Source organism: Megalobrama amblycephala, linkage group LG23, assembly GCF_018812025.1.
Source record: "Megalobrama amblycephala isolate DHTTF-2021 linkage group LG23, ASM1881202v1, whole genome shotgun sequence".
Lineage (NCBI taxonomy): Eukaryota > Metazoa > Chordata > Actinopteri > Cypriniformes > Xenocyprididae > Megalobrama > Megalobrama amblycephala.
Window position 1 is genome coordinate 10855502 of NC_063066.1, and position 15491 is coordinate 10870992.

General features: G+C 36.9%; 1 protein-coding gene and 1 long non-coding RNA gene across 9 annotated transcripts in view; one reads left to right on the top strand and one right to left on the bottom strand.

The window, feature by feature from the left end:
* Window positions 1–15491, top strand: part of LOC125259319 — a 108582-nt gene that overhangs the window by 87165 nt on the left and 5926 nt on the right. The gene's annotated exons all lie outside the window — the stretch shown is intronic.
* Window positions 1–15491, bottom strand: part of gria1a (glutamate receptor, ionotropic, AMPA 1a) — a 103058-nt gene that overhangs the window by 61347 nt on the left and 26220 nt on the right. For all 8 annotated transcript variants that reach the window (XR_007182772.1, XR_007182771.1, XM_048176892.1 and 5 more), the window contains exon 3: window positions 2355–2594. Coding sequence is in view for 6 of the 8 variants with exons in the window: in XM_048176889.1 (XP_048032846.1) it covers window positions 2355–2594 (240 nt within the window). In the remaining 2 variants the exon portion in view is untranslated. The remainder of the gene's footprint in view (window positions 1–2354; window positions 2595–15491) is intronic.

Sequence of the window (15491 nt, forward strand, 5' to 3'; positions counted from 1 at the left end):
GTTAATTGACATATTTTATTTTTTTTGTAAAGTAACACAATAGTTACTTTCCCTGGTAATTAGTTACTTTTATAATGATGTAACTCAGTTACTAACTCAGTTACTATTTGTGAGAAGTAACTAGTAACTATAACTAATTACTTTTTTAAAGTAACGTGCCCAACACTGGCGAGATATAAACTCAATTGCGAGTTATAAAGTCAACAACTCGCAATTCTGACTTTATTTTTTGCAATTGTGAGTTTATATCTCACAATTATGACATTATAACTCGCAATTATGACTTTAATTTGCCGCAATTCTGAGAAAATAAGAATTGTGAGATAAAAAGTCGCCTTTTTATTTTTTATTTAGTGACAGAAACAAGCTTCCATATGTATGGACCAAAAGAAGAAGAAAAAAAAACATTTGAGACATAACTTTTTTGTGTTTCACAGAAGAAAGAATGTTATACAGGTTTGGAAAGACATGAGGGTAATTAAATGATGACAGAATTTAATTTTTTTTAAACAGCATTTTTGGGTGAACTATACCTTTAAGGAAAAACAGCTAATTATTTCCAAAGGAACAAAAATGAATTTGTTTTTTTAATAAAATAAAACAAAAAAGAAAATATTTACTTTCTCAAACCATTGCCCCTGGCACGTGTGGCAGAAAAGTACATTTTGGATCCTTCTTGGAATAACAATGAAGCCATGTACGGAGGTGCTTTGGAATTGGGATTTTCTTTCCCCAGCCTTCAGCTGGATACATTTTTCTCTGGCACAATGGTTTCATTTTGGCAGATATTCATGGAGAAAAATGCACAAATGAGCTCCAAGTGCAGGGAGAGATGCATCCACTCAGATCAGAACACCATTGTTCATCCCAGCAACACACAAGCAGGCAGCTCTCTCATGAGTCATATCTATATCTGTCATTACACACCAACATGTTCACAAACAAACCGGGAACAAAAGCTGACTCAATGTGCACACCAGCAATGTGATGGTAAATATTGGGTCTCAGAAATCCAACCAGACATATTCAAAAGAGAATTCTAAGACTTGAGTTCAGTTTAGCACATGGTATTTCAGTACAAAAACCTGTATCTTATTCACTAAGCACCCATAAACCAGTTTAACCAATGGCTAAATGCTTCGCTATAGCGCTACACTATGACTATGTGGCATATCTGAATTCTCATGAGCGGCAAACATGCCTCCGTTCTATGCAAATTAAGCTTATTAAACATTGCGCATTTTAGAGCACTTTAAAGCGGAACTCAGTAAGATTTGCGAAGCTCCCCCTACAGGTTCCTTCAGTGAATCACACTGTCGTTAATACTCCAAGCGCAGTTCTGGACTACAACGACTACAATGCTCACTAGTGCAGTAGTTTTGCAAATACAGTACAAGAAATCTCGATGGAGGTGGGTAATTTTCGAAACTGTCTTATAAAGTCATAATATATACATTGTTTTTGAATTACCGTAAAGCATTTTGTCACTCTCGCGTGAACGTGACCATGAGGCGAGATTGTGTCGGGTCAGCGCAGCTCAACTTGCAAGTGCTGTTTTTTGGCGTAGACGTGCCAGAGGAGGTTAGTGCACGCCTCAAACACACCACTACAAGTCAATTAACCATTGTAAGGACTATTTATGAAGGTAAAAAAAGTTACTTAGTTCTGCTTTAAAGAGACTTTCTATTGATTATGTCAGGGGTTTTCAAACTTTCTGATGCCAAGAACCCCAAAATACTGTATACTGTATGAAAAAAAAAATAGTGAATGTGACAATATTTTAATTAATACAGCCTTGCAAAGTACTTCACTTGACTTGTACACCAACACAGGCATTTGACACATGCGTCGTTTTGAACAATCTCTCGCCATGAGTTAAAACTCATGTAAATATCTTTGTATTGTTTCATGTTAGAGTTGTACAAATGAGGGTACTTTCTAACCTCTTAGCACAATCTCTCATCTGTGTAGACCTCCATTATCGCTATATAATGGAGGTCACAATATTATTTTGCATGCAGTCTGTTCTGTTTATGCAGGTTTCTTTGACTACTTTGTGAATCGACACCCCCAGGGCATGGTTGCCACCTTGTGGATGAACTAATTACTGCAAAAAAGTAAATGCGTACGTGTGACCTGTGCGTACAAAGTACAAAAATCCGACAGGACACTACATGCGTACTATTCTGATGACGAATTTGCATCACGAGCACTGTACGCTGACCCTCCTGTACGCGTAAAAAGCGAAGTATACTTTGGGCTTAAATCACAGAAGCAGTTATACATTAAATAATAATCAAATGCTGTAAAAAATAAACAGCGCTATAAGTGTGTGCATAAAAAGCAGTCCTCACCAGAGTCCGAGCTGTACATGTAGACGAACTTGGACCACTTGTAGTGCTCGATAACGCCCACCAGGGCGTCTTGCAGTTCAGGTCTCAGCTGGATGACAAACTGGTTGGAGTTTTCCATGGGGAAGCTGGGCGTCACAAAGCAGACATGTAGAGCACCGCAGAACGACATCAACATGTTGACGGTCTTCCTGTCGTACACGCCGATGATGGCATACACTCCTTTAGAGAACTGCGAACAGACTGGAGACGACAACAGAACACGATTTAAAATACAGACATCATTCACGTGGCATTGTTAGCATCTTGCTGGTTTTATTATTAATTTCCGAGAAGCAATTAGTAAACATGCATCACTGGACTGGAAATGGTGCGGATGGAGTTTCTGAAGAGGCAGATAATCAATGCACACAAAGGGTCTCGCTGACATTTACCAAACAGCAGGGCGCTTTTCTATCTCTGCTGCCTTGAACGTTGAATATCTTTTCCTCTCCCTGTTGGAGGCAAAATGGCCTCAATCTGTTTTGAACCAGGTTTCCCTGTGTATTTTAATGCTGTATCATACTCTGTTGTTGCTATCTTTGCCCTGGCGGAGGTTATTTTTCACTGTGGCTCCGGCCCTCACGTTTCAGTCCCGCAACTAAACAGATTGAAGTTGCAGTCTGTTCGCTGCCCAAGGCCCAAATCCCAGCAGGGGCTGCCTGAGGGGCACAGGGGGAGTAGGAGCGATAGGAATGGCCATCACCCAAACTGCCTGCCCCATCATGCAACAGCCCACAAGCAGTGCAGGGTGCCAACTCCTCCAGCATGTGTGTTTTTGTGTGTGTGACCGCTGGCCTTCATCACATGCACCATGACTCATTTTAACATCCGACCAAAACATAAACACTTTACTGAAAGATACTGTCTCATTCTGAGCAAATTACATCTTATAAATAGAATGAGAAATTCAACACAGATGCACTCATTAAAGGCACTGTATATAGAAGTCACATGCTTGGTGCTAAGCAATAATGAGTGTGACACATCTATAACAGACACCGCCGTGAGCTCTGAGGTAATATCGGGGGTGTTCTTATCACACGGCTCTGCTTCCTCTGTGACTGATGACTTGCACATTAATTCTGTCTGGGCTGAGCTTTGTGGACCCGGAAAGAAAGAGAGAGAAAGAGAAAGTAAAAAGAGAAAGGAAGGTAGGGGACTGCATCCCTCTGTGTTAGCTATTACCAAAGACATATGGCATATTGAATCGAGATCCTCATCATACCATATGTGCTCGTCTTGGACGGTTTCACAAATTGTACTTTTTTTGTCAATGCATACAATGTTAATAACCTGTGCTCGTTCAACTACAACATATTGTTGAACTGGGTTCCTGGCAACAGGCATCAGCAGAATATATTCATTAACTTTATTTGATATCATTTGGCATATGACTTCATTCTAAATGACTTTAATTGCAGTGATATATTAGCCTACCGAACACAGCTTTAGTGCCTTGCTCATGGGGTTTTTAAACTTGCAATGCTATCTGAGATAGTCACATTGATGCACTTGAGCGTGATGTGAGTGTGAGTCACACGTCTTTCCTGATCCTTTCCATCCTATTCCATGCATCATTTTCTGTTGTTTTTTTTATTTTCCTAGCAGTAAAAAGTGGCAAAAAAGCCAAACCAAGCTTATTCTTATGCCAACCAAGACTACATTTATTTGATGAAAAATTCAGTAAAAACAATATGTTGTAATTTTATTACAAATTAAAATAACCATTAATAAACTAAAAATATTTTAACGTTTTTTTTTCCCTGTTATGACGTGTAACACAATCCTTCAGAAATCATAATAATTGCCGATTTTGTGCTCAAGAAACGTTTCTCATTATCATCAATGTTTAAAACAGCTTGATATTTTTGTTGAAATGGTGATACATTTTGATGAACTGTGATACATATTGATTATGAATAATAAGTTAAAAACAGCATTTATTTAAAATACTTTTTTGGTGACATTGTAACAGTTTTTACAGTCACTTTCAATCAATTTACTGTATCCTTGCTCAATAAAAGCATTAAATTCAATTAAATTCATTTAAAAATAAAAATAAATTTAAAAACAAATATTTCTTCAACTATGGCCATTTTTGCCCTCTGGAAAACAAACTCTACTAAAACACTCCTCACACTTTCTTTTTATGAAATGTGTCCATTTGTTAATTTATTTTAAAATAATTTTGAAAAAAACTTTACTAGGAGCAAAATTGTTAATTAAAGGTGCTAAAGAGGATGTTTTGTTTTATACATTTTTGCAATATTACTTGAAACTGTCTTTACTAACTGATAAAAGACTATTTATTAGGTGCACTGAAAGTAATAATATTAATATACATCATCTGTGCACGAGGTAGGGTCTTAAAAACATCAGCCAATCGTTTACGCGATCATTGCGTAAACGATTGGCCCTCTGGCTTGTCAATCACTGCCGTGACGTTCCTTGTGAGAGACGAGCGCGGCTGTGCGCTCCAGTAACTTTCCACACTCTACAGGCGCTGCATGCAATGTTTTTGTCAGGAGACAGGAGTAACAACTGCAGATTATGAGTTACCTGCGGTGAGTCCGACATAATGAATCCACTAACACGACACAGCGAATGCCGGTGGTAAACACTCGTGTTCCAATACTCGTGCACGAGTTTTGGGAGGCGTTCCTTTGAAATGAGCTGTGAAGGAGGGGGGCTGTTCTTACGCATGCGCTCATTTCAAAAACTCAGTAACAGTCTTTGGTTTCTCAGTCGACGAAAAAATCCTCTCTATCACCTTTAAGTGCAGGTCAAGCATAATTTGACATTTGCAAAGTAGAAAAAATAAATATCCGGTGAAAACAAGTTTCAAAGACAATTGTAATGTAATCCAAGCCAGAATAGTAACATAAACACATTTGGTTTCTAATCAGTAACTCATTTACAAAAATTTCAATGGAAACAATTTGCCACACGGCTGTTGCCACTTCCCACGTGTGTGATAATGTGGAAGCAGATTGCAAGTGTGCGGCTCTTTCTCGCTCACATCTGCTTCCCTGTTCTGAAAAGTTCCTCCTGACAGGGAGCACATGGCAGTGTCATCCGGCCCTCTAATGACAGGAACACACCGGCCGCCTGCAGTGGTTTGTGTTAGCCTGAGTAGAGGCGTAAAACACGATGTGAACACCTCTGGCCAACCTGTGCTCTCTGGCCCTGCTAAAGATCCTGGCAGCATCTGCCCGTTCTGGCACCATCTCACAAACACATCTCCACAGGTCTGTTCGGCCCTACCAGACCCTTGGCGGTGATGACTAATGACTGTATTGAACGTTCAGCTTGTCTGTGATTATGAGACTCGTAGAGCCTTAACCAAGCTGATGCTATTAGACTAGAAGCTACACTTTAAAAATATCCTGTTAAATTTACAGTTGAAAAAAAAAGAAAATGGCAGGAGTGGTTGCCAGAACCCTAGTAACAAAACTATACCAAAATCTATTTAAAATACATTTATTTCATACTAAGTATACTTCAAATCTATTAACATTTATTGACATATCACTTAAGACTTAATGATATAAAATTATAATTAAACTTTATTTGGAGTATTTCTTTATTGCACAAAGCACATTTCTTAATATTATGCCTAAAAAGTGTTCTAATATCACTATAAATAAGGATTGTATGATCTTTGTATAATATCATTATAAATGATTTATGCAAGATAGTACTTGCAATAGTTCCACTTTAGCACAATCAAACATACTAATGTGTATCTTTAGTTGGGCCTCAGCACTACTTCCACACAATTAAAGTGCATTAAGTACTGTTACGTCCTGGTAGTTTTGTGCCTCTGTGTTTTGTGCCTACACGAGACGGTTATTGGTTCGGGAGGCTGCTAATCTTCATCAGTGTACATGACGGTATGCTACCCGTTGCCAATCCTGTACGGGCGACAGGGTTTAAAAGAGCGGCTTGACGGACGCGAAGAGTTTTTGCTTTCCTGTTCTTGTGCTTGTTTAATCTGCACCTTTTTGTTAAGTTTCTTTGGTGCAATGACACTCTTATGTTGTACAGTTTGGAGCTGTCATTTCTGTTCTTTTCTTTTATTTGTTTTCTTATTTGTTATTTCGACTGTTATTCTCTTCGCCCTATGGGAAATGGACAGGTAGTATGTCACGTGACGTACATGTTGCAGCACTCAGTGACTTCAATGTATAGACACATCAGTTAGAAGTGAGCGCCACTTATGTATGTTTTGTTTGGGTAGAAAGAGGAGGTAAGTTATGGCGTTTGACACGCTGAAGACTTGCTTTCTCATTTTTCTTTTCATAAGTTAGGTTAGTTTTGAACTTGAGTTAGCTTGGGTTTTGTTTTTGTTCTTTTCTTTTCTTTGGCGCCGCTTTTTGTCCTCTTTTCCCGATTTATTACTTTTGTTTTCTTTTTTTTTGTTCATGTAAATATTGTTTTTGTTTTCTTTGTTGTTGTTGTTGTTTTGTTACTTTGTTAGTACTTCATTATTGTATTATTATCCATATTATCTCACGCCTTTTCCTCCCTTTCTTTGTTGGTAAAATAAACTCCGTTTTTTTGGCAGTTCTCGTAGCATTTTGTCTTTAGCTACCACCACTCACACACGCAATGGTCACAATCTCAATGTTACCCCTTCTAACCCTAGACCAAAATTAGGAAGTTGTAACATTTAATGGGGGCTCGTCTGGGATTAGTTGTTCCAATTTAGCAGACTTTAAGTATACCAAAAGTACAATTGCAGTGTATTTTTATTTAGCACATAAATATGTAAAAAAAAAATAATAATAATTTTCACTAGGAAAGTTAAGGTAAAAAACATGGTTTCATGCACTTTTTGCTACACCACAAATCCCTAACTCTACCTTGGCTTCATATTATTAGGTCTGCTAGTCCGATGGTATGATCGGGCTGGTATGATTTCACAAATTATTGAAATGAAATTTTTACATTTATGATTTTATGGGAGCTATGAATAAAATAAAATAAATTATAGAATTCACATTTTCTCATTTTATTTGTCTTATCCTATTATTTTAGTGAGTAGAATGAGTAAATTAGGGCTAAATCATTTTTAAATACTATACTAAACAACCAAGAAACCCGATCTCTCCCAAGTCCCAACTCGCGAATCATATTATGATGGTACGCGAGATGACTCTTCTTGTTCTGCTCCCGCTATATTTGAGGCTTATGCTAAATAGCAGGCTAACTAAACTAAATGGATATTTATTCATCGTTTTTTAAAATAAACCCACAACTTAAGGAGACGGGGCTCTAACTCTGATGCTTCAGAGGCACAACTCAGAAAAGAGGCAGCTTTCTCTGCATTAGGTAAGTTAAAGGGATAGTTCACCCAAAAATGAAAATTTGATGTTTATCTGCTTACCCCCAGGGCATCCATGATGTAAGTGATTTTGTTTCTTCAGTAGAACACAAATGATTATTTTTAACTCCAACCGTTGCCGTCTGTCAGCCGCATAATGTGGGTCAATGGGAACTTCTTTTATAAGAGTAAATAAAACTTGCACAGACAAATCCAAATTAAACCCTGCGGCTCGTGACGACACATTGATGTCCTAAGACACGAAACGATCGGTTTGTGCGAGAAACCGAACAGTATTTATATAATTTTTTACCTCTAATACACCACTATGTCCAACTGCGTTCAGCACTCACTTAGTGAGGTCTGATCGCGCTCTGACAACGGCAGTGATGTCTCGCGCTTATGCTTCAACGAGTGCTAGACATCACTTCCGTTATATACGGCTGACAGACGGCAACGGTTGGAGTTAAAAATCATCATTTGTGTTCTACTGAAGAAACAAAGTCACCTACATCTTGGATGCCCTGGGGGTAAGCAGATAAACATCAAATTTTCATTTTTGGGTGAACTATCCCTTTAAGCCTAAGATGTTTTTTTGACTCTTTGCATAGCAGTCATTCATTATAAATTTTAAATGTAGAAGATATGATACATATTACTGTATGAAATGTAGAGTATATGCTAGATATATAGCCACCATAGACATGTAGAGGGACTCCCAAAAAATGTGAAATGACCAAATTGTCCCTCTTGTGCATATTTTAAAACAAAATATTATTTACAAATAGTTTAAATTGATTAAGCCTACTTCACAACTGCAGTAGAACAAGTTTTACTTTTATTTATGCCCTTAATCCTTATTAATACTTAATTCCTTTAAAACAACAACTCACCGGTAGGTGCCCCCCCAAGCGCAAATGTCAAACTCCGCCTATGGAACATACATCCTGCTAATATTCTCATTTTGTCTCCCACAAAAGAAAGAAAATCGGAAGGGTTTGATTAACTCTTCCATTAGACAAGAAATATTTCACATTCTAATTCCAAAATCAACTGGCGACAGTGAAGAAACAGAATATTCTTTGAATAGCTGGACTGCGGAACTCCAGTGTTTCTGTTTTTGCTCATCCTACATTACATCAGTTCCACTTAATATGTGTGAGGCCAGTCTATTTAAATGACAGAGTGCCTGAGAGGTTCTTGCCAGGCAGCACTATGGAGTAAACCTGCTTTAAACTGCAGTCTGAGAGCAGTTTCAGGTAGACTCCCTCAGGAGAACTGTGGAGACTAAATAGCCATTTCCTTCTCAATCTGTTTCACTCACTCACTCTTTTTCTTTTCCCCATCCCTCCAATAGTGAGCGGAAAACCCGTGGATTATTAGAGCCTGTTTGCCCTTTCATGTGCTTTTATTTGGTGTATGTTGATGCCTGATAACATGTCGGTATATGGATTATTTGAATAACTGTGCAGTGGACTGAATTTTTAAGGATAGCGAGCTCCACCTCTTCCATCCACATCTACTGATTTAATGAGGTGTTCTGCTCGCTCCTTTGGCCTCCAGTCCTCTGTATAAACACACACACACACACATGCACACACAATATCCTCTGGCACGCTCCAACATACACACACAAGCTACATGCCCTCACAATTCAAATAAAAAAACATACATACACACACACTCCAACTAATTCAGCAATCTCACTCTTGCTACACACAAGTGTCTGCAAATGTCACCAGAGTAATTACACACAGACAAGACTTTTTTCTCTCTCTCTCACACACACACACACACATTAAGACACACACAGACCTGTCCATACTCATTGATCGAAGTTACACGTCATTACACTACACAGTGGAGCATATTACTGTGGGTGCTCAAGGGGACGTGTAGTAATAATCACTCCTGTATCCTGCTGTATTTATGCCCTGAGTGGACAGTTCCAGGTCAGCTATACATAATGTGTTATTTCCAAGGAATTCGACCTTTACAAATACAGTATATGCATGGTACGACAACATAAGCCAGGATGAGGGCTTCTCATCATTTGCATATACTATGAAATACACATAAATGTTTTCATTTTAATAATAATAATAATAATAATTTTTATTATTTTATTATAAATTATAATATTTCACTTATAACATTGTAAGTGTTTTATTATACACTTAGATATTTAGATTTTTATATCATTAATTATACTTACATTAATATCCATTTATATCATTAATACCATTAATATATTTTCTTTTACAATATAATATTTTATAGTTGTCATTAAACAAAAATTGTGATCATCTTTTCTTCTCTATTTTGACATATCGGTGTGAAACGATAATAATGATAATAATAATAATAATAATAAAAACAGTACTTGATTTTGATTGGATCATTGTCATTTGCTAATTGCTGTACCTGTGATCTGATGCGAGTGACAGGTTGCTGGAAGGAAGGAGTTTATGTGCCACAAATAAACAAATAAATAATTTATACTCTACCCTGAATGTGCAAAAAAGGATCCTGAGAAAACTTTTTCCTGTGGATAACAGTAGTCATGTCCTGAACCTGTCTGCTGACAAACCCTCTCAGGGTAGAAACGGCTGTTATCACTCCTGCAACAGGAGAACAAACCAATTTGCAGAAAGCCAGCAGCAACCTCAGAAAAATGTTCCTTTTTCTATTACCCAAACACAACAAATAGCCTGAGCACTGCATTTCATTTTGTCCATCAAGCTTGCTGCAATAAAAGAGAATATAATATTGACAGTTTAAGCTTCAATGTGATGTTTGTTTCATTTTATAGAAACAACTAAATTGTCCTGCCTGGTGGCTGACATGTAGAGTTACTGCTGTGGCCCTAAAGCATTATTTAAAAGCTACACAAACACATCTGAACGATTTCCAACAACCGTCTCCTTACAGGTCTATGAATAAAAGTCCGTCTGTCCAGTATATATTGTCTCTGTTTAGATTTAGACGTGTTTAAAACAATAACCGAGCTATACCTCTCACTGTGCTTGATTGCCCTTAATGATAATGATATACAGAGTTACAAGTCCTTCATACTGAAGGCCACAAATAGCTCTCAGTGCAGCAAAAGCGATCCAGTGTTGGGTGGGTGGAAACCCGCAGGTGCAGAGACCGCTGGTCTGGCCAAATGAGAGTTCACTGCTTCAGAATGAGTCACTCGCACAACCTGAGCATGAGAGTGTGAGCCAGATAAATATGGAAGAGAATAAAATCCACCTCTGATAATATGGCACAATATGACGTCAGACATTCTGAGTGGCACAACTGTGTGCTCATACGGCACATATCCAACCAATCAAAGCCTGAATCATAACCCAAACTTTATAAGTGTAACAGCATCAAATTAGAGGGCAATGATTATTTGACAGGAATGTACAGCCAAACCAAAAATTATTCACACATTTTTTATATTTTTGATACATTTTTACTAGTGGTGCAGGACACTATAGTTCATTTATGTAAGTGAGGATAGCAAAATAAAGTAAACTGTTACATATTATACCCAAAAATTGTTCATACAGTAAACTACCAGTAAAATTGATAACAATTTGGAACCAAACATTATTCAGACACTTTGACCTGACCATGTGTTATCTGACATAATTAAGATTATTTTTTTCTGACATAGTTTAACTCTGAGATCTTGTCTTATTTTATTACCATTGTTAAAAACTGAATAAACTGTATTAATGAATGAAAATGTTCAAGGTGTCTGATAAATTTTGGTTTGACTCTATTTGTCATTCAATTTTCATTTGTGTGAGAAAGGTGATAAAACCAAAGGGAATGGCATTACTCTCACAACTGAAGTAAACAAGCAAACAAACATTTAACCTGCTCTTTATCCCTTCCAACCCAACCCACATGACAAATTTAAGTCAAACAAAACCATATTACCAACATTACATATACACTACTGTACCTTTCAAAAAAGTTGAGGTCATTAAGATTTTTAATGTTTGCTAAAGTCCTTAAAGGTGCCATCGAATGTTTTTTTTTACAATATGTAATATAAGTCTAAGGTGTCCCCTGAATGTGTCTGTGAAGTTTCAGCTCAAAATACCCCATAGATTTTTTTTAATTAATTTTTTTAACTGCCTATTTTGGGGCATAATTAGAAATGCATCGATTCAGGTTGCGGTCCCTTTAAATCGCGCGCTCTCCGCCCCCAGAGCTCGTGCTTGCCTTAAACAGTGCATAAAAAAGTTTACACAGCTAATATAACCCTCAAAATGGATCTTTACAAAGTGTTCATCATGCATACTGCATGCATGCGTCAGATTATGTGAGTATTGTATACTGTTATATTTGATTCTGAATGAGTTTGATAGTGCTCCGTGGCTAACGGCTAATGCTACACTGTTGGAAAGATTTATAAAGAATGAAGTTTATGCATTATACAGACTGCAAGTGTTTAATAATGAAAATAGTGACAGCTCTTGTCTCTGTGAATACAGTAAGAAACGATGGTAACTTTAACCACATTTTACAGTACATTAGCAACATGCTAACGAAACATTTAGAAAGACAGTTTACAAATATCACTAAAAATATCATGATATCATGGATCATGTCAGTTATTATTGCTCCATCTTCCAATTTTCGCTGTTTTCCTTGCTTGTTTACCTAGTCTGATGATTCAGCTGTTCACATCCAGACGTTCTGCCCTTGTGTAATGCCTCGATCATGGGCTGGCATATGCAAATATTGGGGGTGTACATATTAATGATCCCAACTGTTACGTAACAGTTGGTGTTATGTTGAGATTCGCCTGTTCTTCTGAGGTCTTTTAAATAAATGAGATTTATATAAGAAGGAGGAAACAATGGAGTTTGAGACTCACTGTATGTCATTTCCATGAACTCTTGTTATTTGACTATGACTAGATAAATTCAATTTCTAATTCTAGGGCACCTTTAATGCTCACCAAGGCTACATTTATTTGATCAAATTACAGTAAAAACTGTTATACTGTAAAATATTATTACAATTTAAAATAGCTTTTTTATATTTTACTTTTAATTTATTCCTGTGATGGCAAAGCTGAATTTTCAGAATCATTACTTCAGTCTCCAGTGTCACATGATCCCTTAGAAATCATACAGTATTTTTTTGCTCAAGAAACATTTATTATTATTATCCATATTGAAAACAGAAACAAAGAAATTTTTGCTAACATTATAATTTCTTTTAAAGTCAATTTAAAACATCTAAGGATATTGATCAGGCCATGATGTGGAGAAACTAACTACAGTAAAAATAGCAATACCACTAACAGCAGCTGAGCTGCTTCATTTTCCAGGAACAAGTAGCAGTGTTGACTGACAAACATTTATTTCAATATTTTTATGTCACATTCTACAGCTCTTTAGCATGTTTGGATACATCCACAAGCTCTCTCACACACACACAATCCTTGATACATGTGAGCACAATAATAAATTCCCAGCTGAGAACCCTTTCCCTCGTATGGAAGGATATTAGATATTAAACTCAAGTCAAGGATCAGAGATTTAAGTAGGCCAGAAGAATGTAAGGGCAGTCTGACCAAAAAACTTGACACTCGGGTCTTGGTGTGCAGGGGATGAACCAAACGGTCACACTTTCAAAGAGTGCTAATAGTGCTGTGAGCCTGTGGCTGCTGGGCTCAGTACGCGTCCTCGACATCACAGAAAGGACAAACGCCATCCTCGGCTCGGACAGGCATCAGTAACACATATTAGCTCTTGTGCTTAAGCAAAGTAGCCAAGGAAAAGAGGTAGATGTCAGCTGATATTCAGGGACTGGGCTGGTCTTTCTTTCTCTTCCACAATTTGTTTCACCAGTGCAAATGAACTAAATGCCTAAATGCCTAATTAAACTAATAATTGAGAAAACCAGACCTCCGTCAACTCCATTTACTCCATTTATAATTTATGCCCCCCCTCTCCCCCCAAACACACACTCACAAACACCCACCCACACACACACAAACACATATACACACACACACAAAGTAGGGATTGGAATCGTAGAGTCTGGTTCAGATTCCATTAAGGATTCTTTTTGTACTTCCGAGGAAGCAAAAGAAATAGAAGGACGTGCTGTCTATATATTATTTCTTAGAATCCAGACTTTCTCTCTCATCACATTCAATTCAGATGGTAAACTCACAATTCATCTAAAATAAATTCAGTAGCAAAACCACTGAGTAGCAGTGTTTTAGTGCAGTATTGGGTCCACATCTGTGGCAGAATGCAAATGTTTAAGCAAACGCATTAATAGAATCGAATGTCATGAAAAACATTTGGTTTGCTGGATAAATTACATTGATTAGAATGAGTAAATGTAACAGTTCTTAAACAATTTATCAGTGTGTGAAATCCATTTAAATGATGTTTTATTAACAAAATTCAGGAGGAGCAGGTGCAGATAATTAACCTAATTAGCACAAATGGAAAGCTTTCAGCTAATCAACCAACAACAAGAGGTATATATGACTCACCTCTGTTCGTTGACAGTTCATCAGCATACCTCCAACACCCCATCTCCTCACTTCTAGTTCTATCTTCTATTACCACATCCGGGGGGAGTACTCTGGGTTCGGGCCAAAATTCCGAGCTCGGAGCCCTCTCCCCGGACAGCACGCCAAATGCGCATAACTTATATGTATATGTGAACTCATGAAATGTATAAAACACAAGCTTACTTTATCCATTTGTGTTGTAACTACATGAATCAATATCATTGTAAGAAAACCCAAATCCAGACTGACATGTTGCATCTAATCTATTTTTAGTGAATAAAATCAAATAATTGGCTCTATGAAATAAACTGCATAAACGAGTAATATTTAATCATATACACAGAAACACAATATAGTTCAAAAGTTTGAGGGTGGTAAGATTTATTTTTTTAGTCTCATGCTCACTAAGGCTGCATTTTTAATTGATCAACAATACATTAAAACCTGTATCATTCTGAAATATTACAATTTTAAATCACTTAAAAAGTTTTGTATTTTAATATATTTTAAAATGTTATTATACATAAAATCATATAGTTTATTTAATTTCATTTTCTACTTAATTAAAATATGGTTATTTCTTAGACAAGAATTCTTATTTCTTATAGGTCAAAGTTTGGTTAAAAGCCATAAATTGTAAAAATGTGCAATGCTGTTCTGTTGTAATATTTTTATCATCTAGTGTGCATAACTAAATGAATGTTTGCACAAAAAGACTATAACAAATTTTTAAAAAAAATATGTGTAAGAGTTTTCCTCAGTTCTGTTGGTTCATTTATGTTTAAGGGCACATTTACACGACAACAATATGCTTAAAATGGAGAATTTTATCCTTTGAGTTTTCCACTTACAGACGACACCATTGTCACAACGATCCCCATTCACACGATTCCAGGAAAACGACTAAAAACACTGTATTCTGCTGGCAGGCCATTAGATGGCGATGAAACACTATAGACTGAACGTGTAATATGCATGTGCATGACGTCAATGTTTTCACAGATTCGCGTTTTTTTGTTTTGTTCTTGCACTTGGAAACCCGTTTTCAAAAGTTTGCATTCAGGCATCCAAAATGCCATTGTCATGTAAATAAATGGCCGAAGCGCACAAAAAGTTTAACGTTTTTAGTTGAAAATGGTGTTGTGTAAACAGCCCTTCCTGTTTGCCTGTGCTCCCAGTGATTGTTAGTTTCCATAGTTACGCATTAGTTTCACACCTGTTCTTAGTT